This window comes from Physella acuta, unplaced genomic scaffold, assembly GCF_028476545.2.
Source record: "Physella acuta isolate Inbredline_101_S28 unplaced genomic scaffold, ASM2847654v3 ptg000260l, whole genome shotgun sequence".
Lineage (NCBI taxonomy): Eukaryota > Metazoa > Mollusca > Gastropoda > Physidae > Physella > Physella acuta.
Genome location: NW_026731779.1, coordinates 139,552 through 164,827, shown reverse-complemented (window position 1 = coordinate 164,827; position 25,276 = coordinate 139,552). Strand labels below are relative to the sequence as shown.

Genomic DNA, 25,276 nt, shown 5'->3' with positions numbered 1-25,276 from the left:
ATATATATATATATATATATATATATATATATATATATATATATATATATATATATATGTGTGTGTGTGTGTGTTTGTGTGTGTGGTGTATGTGTTGTGTAGTGTGTATAAGATCTATATTTGTTTAACAATCATTACTGTAATTCAGTTGTACACATTAATAAATCAATAGTCACACGTCTTACGCTTTAGCGAGAGCGAAAGCGCAGACGATAGCCTCAGACATTTTGTGACTAAGTTGGGTGAGCTAAAAATTGACCCAAAATAAGCGTGATGTCTTTTATTCCCTCTACCCCCCCCCCCCCTCATTAATTAACGTTGCTTTCCCTTCTCAACAATTGTGTTCTGTTTAGCGCAGCGGTAATATCGTAGAAATGGTCTCCGTTAAAGTGGACACTGGCATAAGGGAGTTAATACGTTTTTAAATGTGTATTTGATACCACCAACTCAGTAGTTTCCCTTGAATAAAAGTAGGTTACATTGAGTAAAACACCTATGTCGTATAATTTTAGACTCTTTTTTTTCGTTTTGATAAATTCAGGAGCATCTGTGTTTTGTCACACCTTTTTTTTTTTTAAAAAAAGTTCACCAATTTGAGTAGCATTCAGTTATTTTTAGATAAATTTGGGGCGTACTCTTTTGTTTTCTTCAAGTTTGGAGAGCGCTTTTTACAATTATCAGCATTGTACGTTGACGAATGGGAACGTTGCGAGGGTGGTTGTTCACCAAAATTTTCAATCGTTTATTAGACTAGAAACTTCTTTCAAGCAGTAAACGTGTGAACAATGCGGCTTTACCAAAAGTACAACTCAACCACTTACCAAAAATTACAGAATGTAAGAAAAAACCAAAGTTTTAAAAATTGTTTTAATCAGGCTATTTACAAAAATGTAAAATACAAGTTTAAATTTTTACAAAATACTGAACATATAACAAACTTGATCTAACAATCAATCACACGGAATACAGCATCGATCAGCAGATCGATTAACATATGCATATCGAGACAGTGAGTTCCTAAATTCATGGCTCGTTTTTTTTTGTCTAATTTCTTTTTATTTTATCACAATGGCAAAAACATGAGCGTGGTCTATATACAGTTGATGATGTTTTTACTCGGGCACCTGTGTTGTCGTCTAGTGAAAATTCTCACTGATGCAACGTCTGATACAAGGTCGTAACGGACGAGTGCATCAGTAATGTGACGTTATAATAATATAACATCATTAAAAAACATGGAGATACCTTTAGTTAACAATGATGGGTGAAGAACTGTGACGTAGCTATAGCGTGTAGAGAACTTTGCATGACGTCATCAAGAAAACATGGCGATACCTGCAGCAATACAATGTTCTGTGTAGAGTAGTGACATCGACTCTACGGGCAACTCTGAGAGGCGTCATTAAAAAAGTGAAGATACTTGCAGTAAAACAATGATACTGTAGAGCTATGACGTCGACTCTATAAGCAGCTCTGAATGGCGTCACTAAAAACATGGAGATAATTGCAGTAATAAACCTGTGCGCTGGGACAGCTGTAGTACACGATAGGCCTCTCCGGAACGCTGTAAAACCTAGCCTCTTTCCCGTCACAACTCGGGGCTTTCCCGAAACCTGTGGAGGTGGGGACCTCGTATATCGACACACAGGTCTTCTTCAGAGGGGAGAAGTACCCGGGCAGCCCGGAGGGTAGGGTCGGGCAGGTGAGGAACTCGGTTCTGTTGTAGTAGCAGTTGGTGTAATACCTTGACCACAGCTTCAATGGGTATTCCTGTCAGATAGATAATCAGTGTAGTGAATGGTATCTCTGTGTATTGCGAGAGTATGAGAGTATGATTGTTGTGGAAGGATTTTTATATTAAGATTGTGATAGTGGGATGAAGTACTTAAGGATGTGATGTTTGAGAGTAGGATCTTGTTGCTGGGGGAAGTAGGTTAGGACAGTTTGCGTTTTGTTGTGCTAGAGTGAAGAGGCATTCGTCCGTCGTCGTGAATTGTACTCAAGTCTTTGTTTACGTTGTGAAAGTTGTCGTCCGTGTCTATCAAGTGGACGTCATGTGCAATAAAGAATTAAATATAAAATACTTTAAAAAAACTTTTTAAAAAACCACGTTTTTCTTGTGGACTAAAAAGTAGAAAATAAATTTTCATACATTTGATGACAAAAAACGTGGGTACGTTCACCATCAAATTTCCCGACCCATCTGCCCGACCCACGTTTTTTGTCATAAAATGTATGAAAATTTATTTTCTACTTTTTAGTCCACAAGAAAAACGTGGTTTTTTTTTTAAGTTTTTTTAAGTATTTTATTTTCTCCTTTTTAGTCCGTTGCTACACATGAAAAACGTGGTTTTTAAAAAAGTTTTTTATATAGGTTATTTTCTACTTTATCTAATGACTTGATTAAGTTTGACTTGACTAAGTGTTTATAAATACAAGGACTAAAAATCTTGAGCGACCAGGATTCGAACCTGGGTTGTCGCGGCCACAACGCGAAGTACTAACCACTATACGATCACGGCCAGCGCGCTCACATCGATTGGGCCCGAAGTAACTGTGTCAATAGGCCTCCAGTCTTGTCGGTATCTTTAGAAATCATGTCCTCAATTTTATGGTCCTTGGGGCGTAATTAAATTAAGCTAATTACGGTCTCTAATTGCTAGTTTTTATGATTGCATCTGAAATTGTTAGGCGAAAGTAACCTGCATGCCAAATTTCAGAACTATAGAACAATCAGAAGTGGGCTAATTTTCGATGTCAATTTTAACAACAAACACATCCACGCGAAGCTGAGTTAATAAAAACGTGTTAAAAACGTGTTAAAAACTGCGATCCTGTCAAGTTATTAGTTTGAGATACTTTGTGTTGGTGAATCTACGTTATAATGTATGGTCGACCTTGTCTTCAACGCCCTTAGCAACAATCAGGCATATTAGTTACATTTGTTGTTGTTATTTTTTTTTTTACTTCATGTTTTTAATTTATAAACTTATGAGTAGTAGGAAGGATAATTGAGAAGCTTATATAAAGTAGCAAAGATAATGAATTTTGTAGTGGCGCATGTTGTGTGAATCTAATTTCAAAATGCTTGACTAGAAGAGAAAAATGATAAAAATTGCAACGGAGATATCAACTGAAATCGACTTCTGTCCATAAAATTATTTAATAAGTAACGATTTTTTTCCAAAAAAAAAAAAGTTGGTAAAAAAGATGTTTCTATTAAATTAAATTAACTATTTTCGAGCAAGTGTTAAACTGTCCGAATATCAATCCTACACGTTGTCAGATGTCCTTCATCTAAGCTGAAATCCCACGTTGTCTTGTTTTTAAATATTAATATATAGGCCTATAGATGTCTGCGATTACAGATTGGGATTACAAAAATATATATTTTGCATATACGCGTTGAGCCCTTTGAGTGAATGTTGGCCGTGATTGCTTAAAGTAACAACACACTCACGTGGTATCCGTCAGCCACGCCCACACATGAAGGGTAGGTGGCCTCACAAGGTTGACAGTGGTCCCCCACACAGCTCTTAATTTTCAAATAATCGCCTGAAAATAATGGAATTGTCAATACACGATATCTGCATTTTTTTTTATATCTAACAGCACATTGAGACTTGCCGGCAATAGTGAATTCAAGATGATATCAAAGTAGTCTACTCTTTTAACAATAGTTCGTATGTGTAAAGTTTTAAAGTTGTAGAGTGATATAAACATTTTCGGTGTCAAAATTTAGTGGTTTGTAAAAAAAATCCTATTTCACTGATTACTTTAACCAAAAGTGTAGGTTTTCTCTAACATCACAATTTGTAAATGATTAAAATAGTAGGTTATGAAAAGGGCTGGTTAAAGAAGTGTACAAGGCTTTTGTGTACATTAAATTGAATTACGAAAATAATTGAGATGGTATGTAGCTTTAAATATGTTAATGTTACGAGAATGGTATGTAATTGTAAAGTTGTTGAATATTACATGAATGGTATGTAGCGTTACATAAGTTGAATGGTATGTGGCTTTACGATGTTGAATATCACATAAATTGTATGTAGTTATAAATAAATTTAATATCACATGAATGGTATGTAGTGCTAAATATGTTGAATATCACATGATCGGTATGTAGCTATAAATATATTGAATATCATACGAATGGTACGTATTGCTAAATATGTCAAATATCACATGAACGGTATGTAGCTATAAATATATTGAATATCACATGAATGGTATGTAGCTATAAATATATTGAATATCACATGATCGGTAAGTAGCTATAAATATATTGAATATCACATGATCGGTATGTAGCTATATTTATATTGAATATCACATGATCGGTATGTAGCTATAAATATATTGAATATCACATGATCGGTATGTAGCTATAAATATATTGAATATCACATGAATGTCTTGATGAAAATCTTACATGGCGCGGTTTGGATGACCCTGTCTGGCCCACAGTTTGCTGTGTCCCAGCGTCTGCAGGCGTTGAGTACTCCGTCAAACAGCTGGGGGTAGGGGCACTCGTCCTCATACCGGGCCAGTCGGTTGGTGCGGGGGGACAGGTCGCTGCAGTTGTAGTACCTCATGCAGACGGTGGGGTGGGGGATGAGGGTGGCGCCTGGCACGGAGCACCCTGGGAATGGTGTCGTTGTGGGGATGGTGGTGGTGGGGGTGTTTGTGGTGGTTGTGGGAGTGGTTGTGGTGGGTTCTGAAGTCGTGGTCGTTGGAGTTGTGGTGGTTGAGGTTGTAGTTGTTGTGTCTTCTGCAGTCGTTGTAGTTGGAGTTGTGGTGGGTACTGCAGTCGTTGTGGTTGTGGTGGTTGAGGTTGTAGTTGTTGGAGTGGTAGTAGGGGTTGTGGTAGTGGGGGTTGTGGTTGTGGTAGTGGGGGTTGTGGTTGTAGGCGTTGTAGTTGTGGTAGTCGTAGTAGTGGTGGTAGATGGTGTCGTTGTTTCTACAACCTCTGAAATAAGTAAAAATAAATTGTTAATCGAATACAACTTATCTCGTAAACCAACTAACTGTAACCATCTACGTCCATCAATAACACAGTACGATATTTAACCCACTCGCAGCAGGCACGACACGAAACACCTCATAACATCACTACAAACTCAATAAGAAGGGGTGGTGTTAAGTAGGGCGGGGACGCACTGGCTCTAACATTCTAATAACGATTGTAATGCTAATGTGTAGATCGTGCTAGACGCCCAATTTTTACCGCCCTTCCTGGTGAGAAGGGGTGGAAGGGGGTACCTAAGACGTTACCTTGACATATATCGAGAGGGGTGGAAGGGGGTACCTAAGACGTTACCTTGACATATATCGAGAGGGGTGGAGAGGGGTACCGAAGACGTTACCTTGACATATATCGAGAGGGGTGGAGGGGGGTACCTAAGACGTTACCTTGACATATATCGAGACCAGAGCCTTGGATAACACACGTCTGAAGGGCATCGTTGAACCTGGTGCCCGGGGCACAGGGCATCTGGATGGGGTTGCCGAAGAAACAGATAAAGAAGGAGCCGCAGTTGAGCGGGTTGCTGTAGTAGTAGATACCTGGGACTGGGTTGTCCGCGGTGGGTTGAGGACATTTGTTGATAACGTCGAGCGACGTGATGGCGACGATAAGCGTCGAGATGAGGCACAGGGCAGTAAGCATGACTGTCCTGTGGAATAAATTGTGTTGTAAATATGACATGGGAAGTAATCATGTCTGTCCTGTGGAATAGATTTAGTTATAAATATGACATGGGAAGTAAGCATGGCTGTCCTGTGGAATAAATTGTGTTGTAAATATGACATGGGAGGTAAGCATGGTTGTCCTGTGGAATAAATTGTGTTGTAAATATGACATGGGAAGTAAGCATGGCTGTCCTGTGGAATAGATTTTGTTATAAATATGACATGGGAACTAAGCATGGCTGTCCTGTGGAATAAATTGTGTTGTAAATATGACATGGGAACTAAGCATGGCTGTCCTGTGGAATAGATTTTGTTATAAATATGACATGGGAGGTAAGCATGGTTGTCCTGTGGAATAGATTTTGTTATAAATATGACATGGGAGGTTAGCATGGTTGTCCTGTGGAATAGATTTTGTTATAAACATGACATGGGAAGTAAGCATGGCTGTCCTGTGGAATAGATTTTGTTATAAATATGACATGGGAGGTAAGCATGGTTGTCCTGTGGAATAGATTTTGTTATAAATAGGACATGGGAAGTAAGCATGGCTGTCCTGTGGAATAGATTTTGTTATAAACATGACATGGAAAGTAAGCATGGCTGTCTTGTGGAATAGATTTTGTTATAAATATGACATGGGAGGTAAGCATGGCTGTCCTTTGGAATAGATTTTGTTATAAATATGATAAGGGAAGTAAGCATGGCTGTCCTGTGGAATAGATTTTGTTATAAACATGACATGGGAAGTAAGCATGGCTGTCCTGTGGAATAGATTATGTTGTAAATATGACATGGGAAGTAAGCATGGCTGTCCTGTGGAATAGATTTTGTTATAAATATGACATGGGAGGTAAGCATGGTTGTCCTGTGGAATAGATTTTGTTATAAACATGACATGGGAAGTAAGCATGGCTGTCCTGTGGAATAGATTTTGTTATAAATATGACATGGGAGGTAAGCATGGTTGTCCTGTGGAATAGATTTTGTTGTAAATATGACATGGGAAGTAAGCATGGCTGTCCTGTGGAATAGATTTTGTTATAAACATGACATGGAAAGTAAGCATGGCTGTCTTGTGGAATAGATTTTGTTATAAATATGACATGGGAGGTAAGGATGGCTGTCCTTTGGAATAGATTTTGTTATAAATATGATAAGGGAAGTAAGCATGGCTGTCCTGTGGAATAGATTTTGTTATAAACATGACATGGGAAGTAAGCATGGCTGTCCTGTGGAATAGATTTTGTTATAAATATGACATGGGAGGTAAGCATGGTTGTCCTGTGGAATAGATTTTGTTGTAAATATGACATGGGAAGTAAGCATGGCTGTCCTGTGGAATAGATTTTGTTGTAAATATGACATGGGAAGTAAGCATGGCTGTCCTGTGGAATAGATTTTGTTATAAATATGACATGGGAAGTAACCATGGCTGTCTTGTGGAAAATAGAGATTTTTTCAACAAGATGATGGGAAGTAAGTATGGCTGTCCTGTGGAATAAGGAAGTCATTTTGTTACAGAGATAAAGGTAATTATTTTTGCGGTTTTCTTTATATGCTTCTTCTTGGTTCTTTAATTGTAATATTGGATGGGATTTCATCCAACACTAGTAAGTAATACGTGTCAACGTGTTGTGCGTCGTATATCTCGTTGACCCTGATTTCAGCCTGCTTTTCTTAACACGTTTTTCTTAACTCAGCTTCGCGTTTGTGGATTTGTTTGTTTGTTGTTAAAATTGACATCGAAAATTAGCCCACTTCTGATTGCTCTAGAGATCTGAAATTTGACATACACGCTACTTTCGCCTAACAATTTCAGATGCAATCATAAAAACTAGCAATTAGAGACCGTAATTAGCTTAATTTAATTACGCCCCAAGGACCATAAATTTGAGGACATGATTTCTAAAGATACCGACAAGACTGGAGGCCTATTGAAACAGTTACTTCGGCCCCAATCGCTGTGAGCGCGCTGGCCGTGATCGTATAGTGGTTAATACTTCGCGTTGTGGCCGCGACAACCCAGGTTCGAATCCTGGTCGCTCAATATTTTTAGTCCGTGTATTTATAAACACTTAGTCAATTCATACTTAATCAAGTCATTAGATAAAGTAGAAAATGAACTATATAAAAAACTTTTTTAAAAACCTCGTTTTTCATGTGTAGCAACGGACTAAAAAGGAGAAAATAAAATACTTAAAAAAAACTTTTTAAAAAACCACGTTTATCTTGTGGACTAAAAAGTAGAAAATAACTATTTACATACATTTGATGACAAAAAACGTGGGTCGGGCAGATGGGTCGGGAAATTTGATGGATACCTAACTAACGTTAGGGAAACAAAGGCGGCTGTGTATAGTGCTTACCACTCTATCCCTTTTACTTCCCTTTATTCATTAAAAATATATACCAACTTTTTAAAATTAAATTTTAAATTTTCGAAATAATAATATTTCTTCACACATTTTTTAGACAAAAAATTAAACTTCAAACTATAGGGCCTAATTATATTTAATAGCAACAATCGATTACAAAAGTAGTTGGAAAAAAAATATAATAATAAATATGTTATTTCATTGAAATGTCAACTTACAAAAAATATGTCACGATTCAATAATTATTAGCAGACAAGTATGTGGCGTGGCGATCGTCTGACTTGAGCTTCCGTCTGGGTGACTTGGTGATCGTCTGATTTCTCAGCTTCCTGTGACTCTGCTGCCCTAGTGCCCCGCCTTAAATAACCGACCGTCACACGTGCAGGACCTCGTCACGCTTCACGCTCGGCTGAGCAGCGGGTGACCTAGAAGAAACACGGATCTGACGCTGTACGCTCCGAACGAAAGAATACGACGTCGTCACGAAAGGTGGCCTCGATGGTTGGGTTTGGAGGGTATTGCCTTGCTGACAATCGGGTGAACTTTACGTCTGCTGATATTGTAGAGTATGACAGATTGCATGTGTGAATTCATAGAAATATGTCGTCCGCAGTGTATCCTGGTATTATCAATGACAGATAAAGACAATTGTCTTCGAGTTTATTTGAAGTATTAAATTTCTTATAATTTTAAATTTAATTTTTTTTTAAATTGCAGAGGATGCTAGCAGGGTAGTAGCGACACACTGTGGAGTCGCGAGCAGCTGCATAATCCACCGACAATGTACATGGGTCTTCTGCTACAGGGCAGAGGTGTAGCGACCCTTCCCGGCGCCCGGGGACAAACTTTCAACTTAACGACCAGCCCCCCTCACCGGGAGAAACTTTCAATTTGGCGCCCCCCCCATATATTTCTTTTATATTTACATTGCAAAACTGCAGCTAAAGTGAGCTTTTAATTTTTTTTCAAACCCATTTTGGCGCCCTCTAGGGTCGGCGCCCGGGGACATATGCTAGTGGGATCTCTTGCTATTGGGGTTTCCTCCGACAAGGGTCATCCGCAACAGGGATCTCCTGCTAAAGGGGTCACCTGCTACAGAGTCACCTGCTACAAGGGTCTAAATCCCATACATAACAAGGCCAATTTCTAAAAACCCGACAGTTATTCCTTATCCGGATTTTATAAATAAAGTCTTTATCTAAATGATACACTGACATTAATCACACCATGCTATAATATAAACAAGACAAATATTTTTTTTAGATTTCTAACACGGCAATATTTATTACATTTCTCAGCAAAAAAAAAAAATATTATTGTGTGTTTTTACAAAGCAGTTCTAGGTAAGTCTAAACAATGGACGGGTTGGCAGAAGCGTTTGTCGGGTCTTCCCTTTGTGTCTGCCTTGAAAAGATTTGTCTAACAAAAGCATTGGTACGGCAATCTTGATGGAACGTAATGACCCGTTCCGCTTGGCTAGGCAGACACAAAACGTATTGGGTTCCATTCAGATTAGTGTCTTCCAAGAAACTACGAGATAGCGGTACAATCATCTGAAGCAGAGCTTGAATGTTATGTAATTTGATCTCTCACAATAGTTTATATATATGGATGTTTCTGGTGGTTCTTTGTTTATTTGCTCAATGTTGTTAAAAACAATTCATTTTTATCTCACTTCCGTAGTAAATAGCACTTTCCTTGTGTCCATTTTTATAATGTGTGACGGCGTGGTCTAGGGTAAAGCGCTAGACTGCTAGACTAACCCACCCGAAAGTCTCGAGTTCGAATCCGGGTTCAAGCCGGTAAAAAGGTCATTGAGTCTATCTAGCTTTGATGGGTACCTAACGCTTAATAATATAAAACCGGGTATATTGCTGACCACACTATCTCTTCATAGGTCGAGTTTACTGAAATAGATGAACTTTACTTCATCTGCCCCGTATTTCTTGGGCACATATACATATACTCACTAGCATATATTTAAAAACAGTTACCATACTTCTATACCGGCAAATATATTTACCACCCAACGCGCCAGTGTACGAACCACTAATATACTTACCACTCCATACTTCAGTGTTACATCCACTGATTAATCCACCATCCCGTGCCACACCCCAGTGTCAGACCCATTGTTAAATTTACCATCCCACGCACCAGTATTAGACTCATGTGTACATTTACCACCCTAATAAACAACCTTAGATCCACTGTTAAAAATACTAAGCCATCCCAAAAATGTAGAACAATCGTTAAATTTACCCCCCCCCCCCCCCACACACACACACATACCCGTCTTAGACCCACTGTTAAATTAAACACCTCACCCCCACAGTAGTAGAATCACTTGTAAATGTACCACCCCAACGAATAACTTTAGACCCACTGTTAAATATACAAACCCGACCCAAAATGTTAGACGCAACGTTTAATGTACCACCCCCACCCCACAATTTTAGACCCACTGTTAAATTTACCACCCCCACCCCACAGTTTTAGACCCACTATGAAATTTTACTCCCCCCCCCCCTCCCAATTTTAGACCCACCGTTAAATCTACCACCTCCACTACACGGCGAAATTGTACCCTTCCCCCCCCCCCCACAATTTTATACCCGCCGTTTAATTTACCAACCCACTCCCTCAATTTTAGACCCACCGTAAAATGTACCACCCCACCCCACAATTTTAGACCCACCGTTAAATGTACCACCCCACCCCACAATTTTAGACCCGCCGTAAAATGTACCACCCCACAATATTAGATCCACCATAAATTGTACCACCCAACCCCACAATATTAGACCCATCGTAAAATGTACCACCCCACAATTTTAGACCCACCATTAAATGTACCACCCCACAATTTTAGACCCACCATAAACTGTACCACCCCACCCCACAATTTAAGACCCATCATAAAATGTACCACCCCACCCCACAATTTTAGACCCACCGTAAAATGTACCACCCCACAATTTTAGACCCACCGTTAAATGTACCGCCACACCCCACAATTTTAGACCCACCATAAACTGTACCACCCCACCCCACAATTTTAGACCCACCGTTAAATGTACCACCCCACCCACAATTTTAGACCCACCATAAACTGTACCACCCTACCCCACAGTTTTAGACCCACCATAAACTGTACCACCCCACAATTTAAGACCCGCCGTAAAATGTACCACCCCACCCCACAATTTTAGACCCATCGTAAAATGTACCAACCTACCCCACAGTTTTAGACCCACCATAAAATTTACCACCCCACCCCCCAATTTTAGACCCACCGTCAAATGTACCACCCCACCCCACAATTTTAGACCCACCATAAACTGTACCACCCCACCCCACAATTTTAGACCCACCGTTAAATGTACCACCCCACCCACAATTTTAGACCCACCATAAACTGTACCACCCTACCCCACAGTTTTAGACCCACCATAAACTGTACCACCCCACAATTTTAGACCCGCCGTAAAATGTACCACCCCACCCCACAATTTTAGACCCATCGTAAAATGTACCAACCTACCCCACAGTTTTAGACCCACCATAAAATTTACCACCCCACCCCCCAATTTTAGACCCACCGTCAAATGTACCACCCCACCCCACAATTTTAGACCCAGCATAAAATGTACCACCCCACCCCACAATTTTAGACCCAGCATAAAATGTACCACCCCACCCCACAATTTTAGACCCACCATAAACTGTACCACCCCAACCCACAATTTTAGACCCACCGTAAAACGTACCACCCCACCCCACAGTTTTAGACCCGCCGTAAAACGTACCACCCCAACTGCTCCTCAAGGATATCGCGTGAGATCAGCCCGATATCAGCAGCAGGAATTAGCATGATAACCATCTTTCCCTGTACCAGCTAGGCTTGTTGTCACACTTCGTGTGGAGGGTCTACGTCATCTAACCACGTGACGCCCAGCCTTCTTGGGGCGGCCAATAAAACCCCGTCAAACGATTTCGAAGATAAGGGCAAATGGTACACTGCACTTCTACAATAGGAGCTGTTTGATTTAGTTTCATTGTTGGGAAGAAAACAATCCTTTATTAAAAGGGGGATTTCCGGCTAAAATGTAGAATCACGAGCGGATTAAAGTTTTTTTTAAATTTATTTTAACTGTTTTTTTTTTAATGTTTATCAAAATTAAAGGAATTAGTAATCCAAGTATGCAAATAATATCTGTAATCTTCCGGGGTTATCCGGGGTACAATTAAGCATGACAAGCCCTAAAACGAGTAATCGCCTAAGATTAACAGAACTCTAACAGTAACCCTAACCTTTACAATACCAAAAACAAAATCCTAACCAACGTTCCTAAAACATAAAATCAACCCCGGATGTAGTATAGCGTTATGAGAAACTACCAAACTATATTTTTTAAACCTAAAACTAAACCATACAAAAAAAGCAGTCTTTGGTCATCGCGTATATATTTTATATAACCTAGTAACAAAGTATTTTTACCTACCCCCACCTTAAATAATGTTAATTAACATCTCTAAAAAATCACCACCCTTTAAATTATATATTTCTATCTTCCTCCCCTATATTTCTAGTCGTAAAATATAAGTAAAATATAAGTACTGACCGTACATTAAAAAAAAAACGCGATTACTCAGACTAGATTAAAACATAGACTAAACATTATCTAAGTGTGAGTACAAAGTCAAACTTGTATTTGTTTATATAGCCGACTAGAATGTATGTAACTGTCGTATTGAAGTGTTTAGTTTTAAGTTTTCAAGTTCTAATTATTTCGTGTTGTGAAATAAACGCGTATTCTAAATTCCAAAATGTAAAAGTATTTAAGTGCATATATTTTTTCTTAAATGTCACGTTGTTTGTTTTTGTGTTGGTTGATCTAATTCTACAGGATCTCTACAGGTAACTACCGGAGTGGTTTAAGGTAGCAGCAAGGTGCGTCTGTCACAATATCCGGGATAATAGGGCAGTCCAATGAGTCAAAAGTATTTGGGCGGGTTGGTTGACTTTTAATGTGGTGGTCTTAATAAAGAGATCAGCATTAGGTATAGTTATAACATGTTAAAATACTTTTCTTTGAACTTTAACTCACTTCTCAACACACGTGCAGGCATACACATTTATGTATGTATGTTTATATATATATATATATATATATATATATATATATATATATATATATATATATATATATATATATATATATATATATATATATATATATATATATATATATATATATACATATATATATATATATATATATATATATATATATATATATATATATATATATATACATATATATATATATATATATATGTGTGTGTGTGTGTGTATATATATATATATATATGTATTTATTTATATATATGTATATATAGGCCTATGTATATATATATATATATATATATATATATATATATATATATATATATATATATATATATATATATTTGTGCGTGAGTTTGTGTAAGCGTCCGTGTAAGTGTGTGTGTGTGTGTGTGAGTGAGTGCATGCCTGTGTGTATGTGTATGCGCACGTGATTGTTGTGTGTGAGTATATGTGTCTGTGTATGTCAACTCTCACCACAACCTTTGACCAAAATTCCACTTGTCACCATGATACTTTAATTTTCCCACTGTTGTTTTCCAACTAAATGAATTACGTTTTAAACAATTTGACATTTGACGAAATAAACAGGTGCGACAGCCCTGTATACGGATGTCGTACAGCGGTGTCTGTTACACAAAGGAATAAAAGCCCAGAACAGGTAGGAGAACGACAAATTATCTGTGTCAGTAAAGTCACCTGGATTCAACTGACTTTGTGAACGGTTAGCGTTTCGAAAAGGTGAGGTTAAATACGTAACGTACAAATGGCTTTTTTAAATCTAACTCTTTGTTTGAAGATTCAACTTATTTTTCATCGAAGACAGCGGCAGTTTCTGACACTGTGACCGGCATTAGTTTTCAGTCATTGTTTTCATTATCAAAACGAACCAAACAATCATTAGGTGTACATTATTTCAAACGATGATCAGAAGCAAAAGATAAATAATAATACATTTTTTAGCAATCAATGTTTCTTGAGGCGCCTAAATAAAATGTAGTTAATTTTTCGAATAGGGTACATATTCGTATTAGGGTGATTAAACTGTAAACATGAAGGAATTCCCAAGTCTATCGTCTGTTTGGGCATGTTTTAACAGAAGATCGAGGTCGCCTGAGATATGGACTATACAGTAACAGTATTGTCTGGATCGTTTACACATTATCACCCGCCGTCCAAAAAGATTATAAAAAAGAGGATACGAAACTAGAACTTTTAGATTTTATTTTAAGAGGGTGAAACTGATGCCTGTAATTAATAATTTGCATGAAAAAGTCTGTTTTTTGGTACCTTTAACCCTAACCCAAACACTAAACGTAAGCCGAACCCCCATCCTAACCCTAACCCTACCCTACCCTACCCCTACTAATCATGATCATAACCCTAGCCCTAACCCAAACCCTAACCCTAAACCTACACCCTCAGCCTAAACCTAAACCTAAGCCTAATTCTAAGCCTAAACCTAAACCCAAACCTAAACCTAAACACAAACCTAAACCTAAACCTAAATTCAAATCCTATTCCTAATCCTTACCCTACCCTACCCTACCCTACCCTACCCTACTCTACTCTACCCTACCCTACCCTACCCTACCCTACCTACCCTACCCGACCCGACCCTACCCTACCATATCTAGATAAGATCTTATTGCTTGTATAGGATTGATCTATAAAACACAATCCTGACCCCTATCTTAGCCATCTACTCAACATGAGCACTTTCACTTTCAGCGGCCACAGACATGACGCTTCATCACGTGACCACGTGTGCCCTTCTCATTGGTCTAGCCGTCTCGGCGGTCCCGAACCTATGCCCTCAGCTCTCGGCTATAAACCCCAAGCCAGCGACGCTCCTGTACAGTAACCCTGAAAGCTGTGGCTCCTACTTCGTGTGCGTCCATGGCAACGCCATCTTGATGCCGTGTCCGCAGGGGACGCACTTTAACGAAAAGTACAGTACGTGTGTAAAACAGGGCTCGCTGCTTGATACTTGCACATGTAAGTAAAATACTACATTTAGCACATGTAAATGTAAGTAAAATATTACATTCAGCACATATACATGTAAGCAAAATATTACTACCATTACATACACACGTAAGTATAAATATTATATTCAGTAAATTCAAGTGTAAGTAGAATATTGTATTCAGCAGTTACACATGAAAGCTATACTTGTGATAACAAAGTTTGGTTTGTATGTGACCTAATCAAGCATGTACTAGATCTATAAGAAACTTTATACTGATTACGTGACTACAAAAGACAGCATTGTGGGCGGGCTACAAAAGTAAGAATTGTAAATCAACAGACAGCACATACAAATGGGTTTATGTTTTTAAATATAATATAAATAAACTATTAAAAAATGAGTAGGAATGAAACAGAATCAGAAAAAGAGAACTAAAAATACAAAATAAATAATCGCACAATCAGGGAAATCCCTCCAAAGCCAACTTGTCAAGTCAGCAAAAAACAAAACAAAATGCCTGAGACAGGTTGCAGAGAACTGTGATGGACAAAAACTTTTTTGACAGAGATAATAAAGTTTTGGGAAGCAGAGTGTGAAAGTAGATAAGCATGACACGTGAAATTCAAACGTCAAGAAGAAAGCACATTAAAATGTCAGTTATGTAAAGAAAGAAAATCTAGAAATAGATTGTCATCAGCTGTCTTGTTACCTCGTGACAACTGGTGGTGGTCTATGAAATATTTATAGTTATGAGGTTTCAAACTTGTCATAATTTTCTGTTTTATGATGTATGCGTGATCCCTAATGAGTTTTTAAACACTGTTGTTTTTTTTTTTAATTTAGACTACTTTTTTAACACCCAATATATGAAATAGTGTATTAATTTTTAATTTCTTTTCTAGCTAAAATTGACGTCTGTTCAGGGGGCGCCACCCTAGTGCCCCACCCCCAGGCGTGCCAGCGATACTTCAACTGCTCGGACAACTCATCACGTGACGGCTCCCCCCTCAAGCCATACGAGGACGAGTGCCCCTACCCCCAGCTGTTTGATGTGGGGGAGAAGAGGTGCAAGCCATACAACACAGCGATCTGTGGGGCGTCACGAGTACCAGCTAAAGATCCATGTAAAGACAGAGTTGTTGTTCTTTTGTTTACATTTTGTGTAGACATATGTTTGCCAAAAACAATAGATTTAAATAAGCATAAAAATTAACAATTTATATTTTTCCTAATTATTTTAGTACTTCATTACTGGCTTGGTTTAATTAATGTTTTAACTTAAGTAAATATTTATTTATGTATAAAACAATTTACAAAAACCACTTTAATTCAAACAGGTGGCTACTTGAAAAACCACTGCTCTGGTATTTATTGTGAAGCCTGCATTAGCAGATTCCCTTCTTGTGTGGGCCATCGAAATGGCATCTATGTAAGTTATAAATAGAAGTCACGCATGTGTGATACACCCTAAAGATAACCTGTCAGCCCTAAAAGCGGATGTAGGCTACCCAGTCAAACTTAGACCAAACGCACTGAATCTCTTCAACGTTTTGGTCAAAAACTTTTTAATTCGTCCATATTATTTCAAAAATTAATATGTATCTTCTATATAAGAGTCACCCTCCTAAAAAGATTCGGTTTTCAAGAAGATTGTGTGATGAGGGGAAGAAACCAAAAAAAGAGGGGGGGGGGGGGGGGTAGGAAAGGGTGATGTCACATTTTTCAATTTTTGTAAAATTGCTTTTGCTACTCATTTCTGTAGTTATTTTGCACTTCTTTAATCGTCAAAAAATCGATCATTATTTCAAATCGTGACCCAGTTCAATTGACATTTAGAAGGAAAAAAAATATTGTTTTTGAAATGTTATTGTGTGAGAGGGGAGGGGGTTGATTAAGGCTAAAGAGTGATGAGTGACTTTATTTTCATCTGCTCTTGCTTATTGTAAAGATGGTTGGAAGTTTTAAAATTGTGGACGCTTCCAACATAGTAAAGAGTAGGGTCCGCTGTTCAAATAATTAAATGTCGAGGAATAGGAATTAAAAACTTGTTTTAGTTAAACTAAGTTTATTTATTTCTATAATTAGTTATATAGCCCTTAATATAAATCGATAAAGTCCTCAATCTACCCTAATCAGATCAAAACCCTTCATGTTTTAGGTCCACCCATTGAAAAAATGGACGCCCTACTACATCCGGTGTACCAACGAACGGACTGAGGTCCTCCAATGTGACTCGCACCCATCCGGTAGTCGAGGTTTCTTCTCTCCCCTGAAAAAAGAGTGCGTCTCCATCTGGGAGGTGTCGCCTGACCTGGGGCTGGGCTACGGCCTGGCGCCCACCTGTACAGGTAAACTACCCGGCCAGTACCGGACCGAGGAAAACGCTGTCGTGTACTACACCTGTCCTGGTGCCGAGGTCTTCTACTGCACCAACGGCACCGTCTTCAACGAGGTCACCGCGCAATGCGAGGCTGTTCCATCGTTTGAAAACCTCCCACCGGACGTCTGTTCAGGTGGCGCCGATCTTGTGCCCCACCCGCGGGCGTGCCACCAGTTCTATAACTGCTCGGACACCTCATCACGTGACAACTCCCTTCTGGAGCCCCACCAAGACGAATGCCCGTACCCTCAGCTGTTTGATGTTGTGGAGAAGCGATGCAAGCCCTACAGCGCTACACACTGTGGCGCTTCGCGGAAAAACGTCAAAGACCCATGTGAGTTTTAAATCATTCTCATTTATTTTTGTCTTACTCCTGTTTTTACGACCACTTTATTTATTGTAAAGAAAAAAAAATCAGAATGTTCTTCTATTTTTAAAAACAATTGTAATTGTTGGTCCTACTACTAAAGCTTAAGAAAATTGAAAATTGTTTTTAAATCCATGGTTATATATAGAAACAAATTAAATTAATAGTTTAGATAAAAAAAATTTGATTGAAACTATCCACAATGAACCTGTCTGTTGTAGGCGAGTATCTAAAAAACCACTGTGTGGGGACGTACTGCAACCCTTGCCCAGTGAACTACCCGTCTTGTGTTGGTCTATCAGACGGTATCTATGTAAGTTGTCCTTAACTACACTTAGTTGGATCGTGTCTATGTTTTCATCATACTTCTCAGTAATTTTTTTTACCTTAATATAGTAAGCTAATAATAATTTTTTTTAAAATTAAAGTCTTATTTATAATTCCAACATTTGTTTGGCAATGTTGAATGGTAGATTGCATTTGCTAAAATAGTGTTTAGTGTATGTTGCTTAAAATATTAATTGCTGCTAATTGTTTCGATTTTGCGACTTGCAGATGAACATTGAAATCTATGAAAACTCTTTAAAAACATTAATGTTTATAAAAATGTGTCCATTCTAAGAACATTTGTTTTAATTCATTTGTTAAAACCCTTCATGTTTTAGGCCCACCCATTGAAACAATGGTCGCCTTACTACATCCGGTGTACATTCCAACGAACTGAGGTCCTCCAATGTGACGTGCACCCATCCGGAAGTCGAGGTTTCTTCTCTCCCCTGAAAAAAGAGTGCGTCTCCATCTGGGAGGTGTCGCCTGACCTCGGGCTGGGCTACGGCCTGGCGCCCACCTGTACAGGTAAACTACCCGGCCAGTACCGGACCGATGAAAACGCTGTCGTGTACTACACCTGTCCTGGTGCCGAGGTCTTCTACTGCACCAACGGCACCGTCTTCAGTGAGGTCGCCGGGAAATGTGAGGCAGAAGTTAATAAAAATATTAATCAATAAAAATTTTAAAAATACATGTTTTAAAATATGTTGTTTAATACTATCAAAATGTGTATGCAATTAGCTTAAATTTACTAAAATAAAGAAAACAAGCTGACCCGCGCCGTAAGAATACGCAGCTCTCTTCGATGTGATTTGTTGAGCCTATAATTTGTCACTGTAAACAGATCTAGAACTAAATCTTTGTAATCGTTATAAATATTGCAATAATATTATCATAAGGTTTTGCAATAAACACCAATAATCAATAGGCTACTAAATTTAAAAAAAAAAAATTCAAAAAAAAATTTGGAAACGCTTCACGATTCTGCGTGTCATCTCTGCGCGAGGGCCATGCTAATCTTCTCTGTATCGTTCCAATTTTATTATATGTACTGCGCGAACAGTACACAATCGAAAAGGAACACAATATATTTATACCCGAGTATGTTATATTTAATTTCTTTACGGTGTTTCATTAAATAAATATGCTCAATACTTCTTGCAATTTTAATTTTTTTATCACATTGGTTATTTTTAATACTTTTTGTAAAAGACCATAAGTGTATTTGATACAAGAATATGTTAATTGTTTGAAGAAAATATGTATTACATTCCTTTTCACATATAGAATTAGGAGACGTGTTAGCTTTTGTGTATTACCTCCCTTTCATTTTATTTTTTTGTTTTATTAACTCCCCTGTCAGGCTTGATTTATTTTATTTATACGAGCGTATCATACGCCGCTATTTAGTTTTTTTTTATTTCTACTTTTCAGTACTTCATAGCTAGTGAATCCGACACTACCCTCCCTTCCATTTCCCCTTCCCCACCCCCCACCCCCATTTCCCCTTCCCCAGAATGGTGGGGGTGGGGGTGGTAGCTATATGCCTAAAGAGAGAATGTGTGTACGTGGTGGTGTCTCGTACGGTCCCCATGAAGAGAATTATATATTAAAATAGACAAATATTTCTTAAAACAATATAGTGAAAACAATGTTGCTAAGTGATATTGAAAAGAATCATAATAGCTTCCCCCCTCCACGTCGTATAAAATAGTTTTAAAACAGGAATTGATAGATTTATTCCTAAAGACTAATTTAAAATATCATCAACACTTTATTTCATGATTTGTTACTGAGATACATTTATCAGCAAAATTGTGAAGAAGTTTCAATAAAGTCGAGTGAGTTATAAAATTTTGACTCCAGAATGGCAGTTTGTTAAAAATTTTAAAAAATTCAAACTGGTGGTTCGGACATATTACATTTTTTTGCTGCCTCATCACTTTTCTTTTTCTAATCTTGAAACAATTTTTACAATAATGGGCACGCCCTGTTTTTTTTTGTTCCCATAAAACTTTTGCACTCCCCTTACTGAAATATCTTACAACCTAGGTGCCCCAACACTGTTTGAAGAACAAGCTTCTCGGATTTTATTGCCAATGGCTCCATGCTTCTCTGATTCTGGCTTTATACCCTGTTAAATTTTATGACGTGGAACCAATGAATTTTATCAAACGGTTAATGTATTAAGTGCTTTTAGCTTGCCAAGGTGTTAATACATTCAGCTGGGGTTATTTAAAAACAAAAATCGCGATCGTAAAAATTCTTTTAAATGTATTTTAAGCCGCATGAAAGCGTATTAAGTGAATGCGTTTTGTGTGCCGTTTGTCATGAAAAAGTAATAAATCGAAATTGGTTCGTTTGTCTTTGACTTTATGTGGGATTTACTACAACAATAAAAGTATTATGATATCGAACTAAGCGTATTAAGGTTAGATTTTCAAAAGGTTTGTTTTTTATAAAGCAAACAAAAGAGATTTATAAATAGTTTATTTCCCTGCGTCGCATTGTTCTATATATGACATAACAGATTATGCGATTGAAAATTGGTAAAGATTTGAACTTTGATTGCCAAACCTTTGATCTTCTGATTATTCATTAATAAATATTATTGACAAAATAAAAATATGGATTTTTTATTTATAGGTATTATTTGTCTGGTAAACAATAGCATGAATCAAATATTTTTAAATTTCAGACACATTAAGACAAAAATAAACTTTCAACAAAAGTAGTGAACATGCACAAGTTGCAATAAAACAAGCTAGTAGTCTTACTTTTGAAGCTATGTGGCATTATAAAATATAAATATCTTTTCAATTATTGCTTGACTTTGTTTAAAAAATTGCAATAAAAAAATCAAAGGTTAACAACACAAAACGTTTTTATTGAAATGCAAATTGTGTTCAGGTCAGGCAAATGTGTGACAGGAACAAAAATAACTTGTTTAAAAATAAATAAATTGTGTACTTTATGTACGTCAGTACATACGGTGAAAAGATGTAGTTCTTTACTCCACTTATTAACTGTAATGAAGATGCGTCGTTTGTGTTCTGACTATTTTTTTTTCATATGATGCAATACCAAACGTCTATTGTTGCATGTTTCAATGTAAATGTAAATCCATCACAACTGTAAACAAAGGTCATCGTAGCCAATATGCGTACATTTGGAGTCTTAACGAGTCATTTGTTGAGTTTATGTTATTACATTCAGTATCAAACTTTTCTATTATTTTTTTTATTATTCTTAATGCAAAAACTGCTCTAAAATTAAAAAAAACAATATCTGCTTAAAACTACGACTTATGTTTGAAACTTTAGGTTAGTATCGACGTTGAAGCCTATTTCGCCATTCAGCCTACATTATTATAAAGACACAGACAGTCATTGGGTCATTCCTAGTTGTGCCTGACGGTCACAATGGCAGGTGAAGTAGAGTTCATCTATTTCTGTGGTCTCGACGTATGAAGAGAGTGTGTGTTCATCACTACGCTCAACCTCCTATACCTCTCCAAACTGAAGACAGGTACAAATCAAAGCTGAAAGAACTCAGGGTCTCCGGGCCGATATCGACAATCCTGTTAGCAATCCTATGCTCTACCACATCCTATCCACTAACAGTGTTTAGTATTTTTACAAGCTTTTATTCGGTCACAAAGTCTTTGGTTTGGTGGTGGGTTTGTTGTCAAATCTTAAAGCTTCATTTCGATTCACTTGTCATTTAGATAAACATGATTTATTTACTAGAGAAAATGTCAATAAATATATTTTTTAATTTGCCGACATCAGCTAAAAGGCGCAGAATCAAACTCAGTATAAGCTGACCTTGAACACCTGATGAATATATTAATAAAGGGCCTTGAGATTTTCCATAATCTAAAAATAGCGTAGACGAAGAGATAACCAGACCCAGATGTGACGCGATTGGGAGTGGGACGAGAGAATGACATGACATTTACTGGGTCAGTGGAGTAGGCGTGTACCTTTATATACTTATCCTCTATTTACATATATATATATATATATATATATATATATATATATATATATATATATATATATATATATATATATATATATATAATCTTAATTATTGTGTCTTTGGTGACATTCGAAATTTGGAAATTGTAAACAGATCGACATGAACATATTGTTACCAATCAATGTAACTTAAAGTGAGACAATGTTTATCATTTGGAGTCTGTAGACTGGCTGTAACCCCCCCCCCCCCCCCACACACACACACACCACCTAACCCAACACTACTCCCAACCTACGTCATTGTAGCAGTCAACTTCCCACCACACATACACACAAAACATAGGCCTTTAACTCTCTCCCCACACACTAATAAGCATACAGCCCTCACCACACACACACACACACACACTCACATAGTCCGCGCACATACAGGCAAAGACTTACAACACCCCCCCCCCATACACAAATTCACATAGCCTTACAATCCCTCCTCCCCCACACACAAACATATACAATCTCGGCTGTATCAATAAAATCTATTTATATCCGTCTGGAAAATTGCATACCTGTATGTTTGATTTAAATCTCCCAGTGCAGAAGGTAAGGATCTGTCACTCAACGATCGTTTAACTCAGATGCGAATCGCACATAAAACACCTTCAGCTGACAACTCGCCATGAAAATGTCTACAAGTGACATGCATTTTCCCAATCTTCATCCCGTTCTACAACAATAATTTACATGTCCCAAACTCCAAGGACAGTAGCCCTATACACTTTTCGATATTTTTACAAAAATGTATATATAGGCCTCTCTCTCTCTCTCTCTCTCTCTCTCTATATATATATATATATATATATATATATATATATATATATATATATATATATATATATATATATATATATATATATATATATATATATATATATATATATATATATATATATATATATACATAAATATATATATATATACATAAATATATATATATATATACATAAATATATATATATATATATATGTATATATATATATATATATATATATATATATATATATATATATATATATATATATATATATATACATAAATGTATATATGTAAGGCTTAAGACTCGAGTTTGGATATCGGGTTCTCGGGTTCAAGTCCGTGGGGCGTCTTGGTCTCAGGGGTACCCAACTCACGTTACAGAAAGTAATGGCTGGCTAAAGTGCTGACGACACTATCCCTTCACTATCCTTTCATATACCAAGGTCACTGAAACAGATGAAATCCACTTCATCTTTCGCCTGGAAGGTTAGGTTCGAAAGAGTATTTAAATTCATTTGTTTATAACTTTTAAAAATAACAAATAAACAATGTTTGATAGAAAATATTTAAATTTATTAGTTTAGAATCGCACAGTAGGTACAAACAGATAGAAGAAACAACTCATTACTTTATACGCTGTTAAGATAAACATAGGCGGAAGCTTAAAGTCGTTCAACTGAAGAATACAAATCCTCAAACCTAGATTAATAAGTGCAAAATTCTTCCTCTTTCTTTACATCTCATCATCCTTGTTGGTTGTTTTTTTACATTCCACCCCACCTTCCCCCACCTTCCCCGTCAGACACATACCTCAGACAAAAATCTAAGTGATTTTAATCAGTTTTGAGCTATACTTATAAAAAAAGGCCTTGGTACTATATGACCTAACACAACCGCCTATTAGCGGCACGATTTTTCTAAAAATAGAAACTGTTTATGATAATGAGACAGCAAACACGATTTTAAAAAGTCGCGGACAATTCTTTTCAATAACAATTGTTTGTAATGACATCTATCTTTCCAACAGAAACATCTGTAATTATTTTCATTTTTCCTACAAGACCATATAATGACGTCTATCTTTCCAACAAGACCATTTGTAATGACGTCTATTTTTCCAACAAGACCATCTGTAACAGTGTTTCTTCCAGACTTTTTTCTCCGGGGGGGCACTTGAAATCTTCGGGGGGGGGCGGTAAACTTTCTTCGGGGGGGCGGACACTGTTAAAAGTATATATTTTCTATATAAATTATATACATTTCATTTCGTTCGGGGGGGGCGGTAAAAAATTTTCGGGGGGGCCCCGAAGAGATGCCTGGAAGAAACTCTGATCTGTAATGACGTCTATCTTTCCACCATAACATCTGTAATGACGTCTATCTTTCCACCATAACATTTGTTACGACGTCCATCTGGAGCCCATCTTTATACAGATCTTACTCATCTTTTATAATTAAAAAAAAAAGAAATAGTTTTAATTTAGCCTTCGTGTAAATTCACAGCAAAGAAAGAATAGGTTCAAGATTAGCAATACCTTCATACACAAAAATTACTTCTGGACACAACCATTAATATTCGATTAGCCAGGTATACGTACGATATTTCGAGAAGGCAGGTAAAGCCAAAACAACTAAAGTTTAAAGTTCTCATGATGGGCGATAACCTAACCTTCACCAGCTAACAATGAACATTATTTCGTTATTTATGGGCTACGTCCCATTATTGAAGGGGAATAACTCAAATTATATTTTAGATGATATGCCTAATTACTAACTATTTTGGGGATATATTATACATGATGTTGAATTGTAACGTACATTATTTATAAAAGATCTTCAAACATCAGAACATTAAAATTTAAGGGATCACACTATTACGTAGATATTGATTTGTGAAATATAGGCTATATCTTTTTTTTTTAATTTCAACACACATTTCGAACATTTGTATCGACTTAGGCCTTATTTTAAAAGATTGTAACTTTTTATCACTTTATTTCTGCTTATTCATATTACACACAACCCTTCTAATAACTATTTTGGAGCAAAATAGATCTAATTTAAATAAGTCGAATAGATCTTATTCTTATCTACTAATATCTATTATCTAGATCTACTGATCTACGACTTCAACTGGTTTATGACATTTATAAAATTTTATATTGATGGGCATTTAGAAGTCAAGTTTTATTATTCCTTAACCCGGCCCATAAATAACATATTCCAT

General features: G+C 37.1%; 2 protein-coding genes and 1 non-coding gene across 4 annotated transcripts; 1 reads left to right on the top strand and 2 right to left on the bottom strand.

Moving 5' to 3' along the window:
• Window positions 1-1,045: 1,045 nt before the first annotated feature.
• Window positions 1,046-4,659, bottom strand: LOC131938947 (uncharacterized). The gene is made up of 3 exons (XM_059297193.1): window positions 4,436-4,659; window positions 3,461-3,555; window positions 1,046-1,770 (listed from the first exon to the last, which is right to left on the bottom strand). Exons 1-3 carry the CDS (start codon window positions 4,596-4,598, stop codon window positions 1,462-1,464), a joined length of 567 nt encoding a protein of 188 aa, XP_059153176.1. The 5' UTR covers window positions 4,599-4,659; the 3' UTR covers window positions 1,046-1,461.
• A 9,185-nt stretch (window positions 4,660-13,844) lies between these two features.
• LOC131938927 (uncharacterized) lies at window positions 13,845-19,047 on the top strand. Of its 2 annotated transcripts, none has more exons than XM_059297162.1 (7): window positions 13,845-13,864; window positions 14,935-15,201; window positions 16,078-16,299; window positions 16,513-16,604; window positions 17,334-17,889; window positions 18,144-18,235; window positions 18,588-19,047. In XM_059297162.1, the coding sequence occupies exons 2-7, from the start codon at window positions 14,946-14,948 to the stop codon at window positions 18,927-18,929; spliced, it is 1,560 nt and encodes a 519-aa protein (XP_059153145.1). In that variant the 5' UTR covers window positions 13,845-13,864; window positions 14,935-14,945; the 3' UTR covers window positions 18,930-19,047. The 2 variants fall into 2 exon arrangements, with proteins under 2 accessions (XP_059153145.1, XP_059153143.1); XM_059297160.1 differs by lacking the exon at window positions 13,845-13,864 and adding an exon at window positions 13,897-13,944.
• A 165-nt stretch (window positions 19,048-19,212) lies between these two features.
• On the bottom strand, window positions 19,213-19,318 carry LOC131938964 (U6 spliceosomal RNA). Its single transcript, XR_009386378.1, has one exon. It is a non-coding gene; the product is annotated as a U6 spliceosomal RNA (small nuclear RNA).
• Between the last annotated feature and the right edge of the window lie 5,958 nt (window positions 19,319-25,276).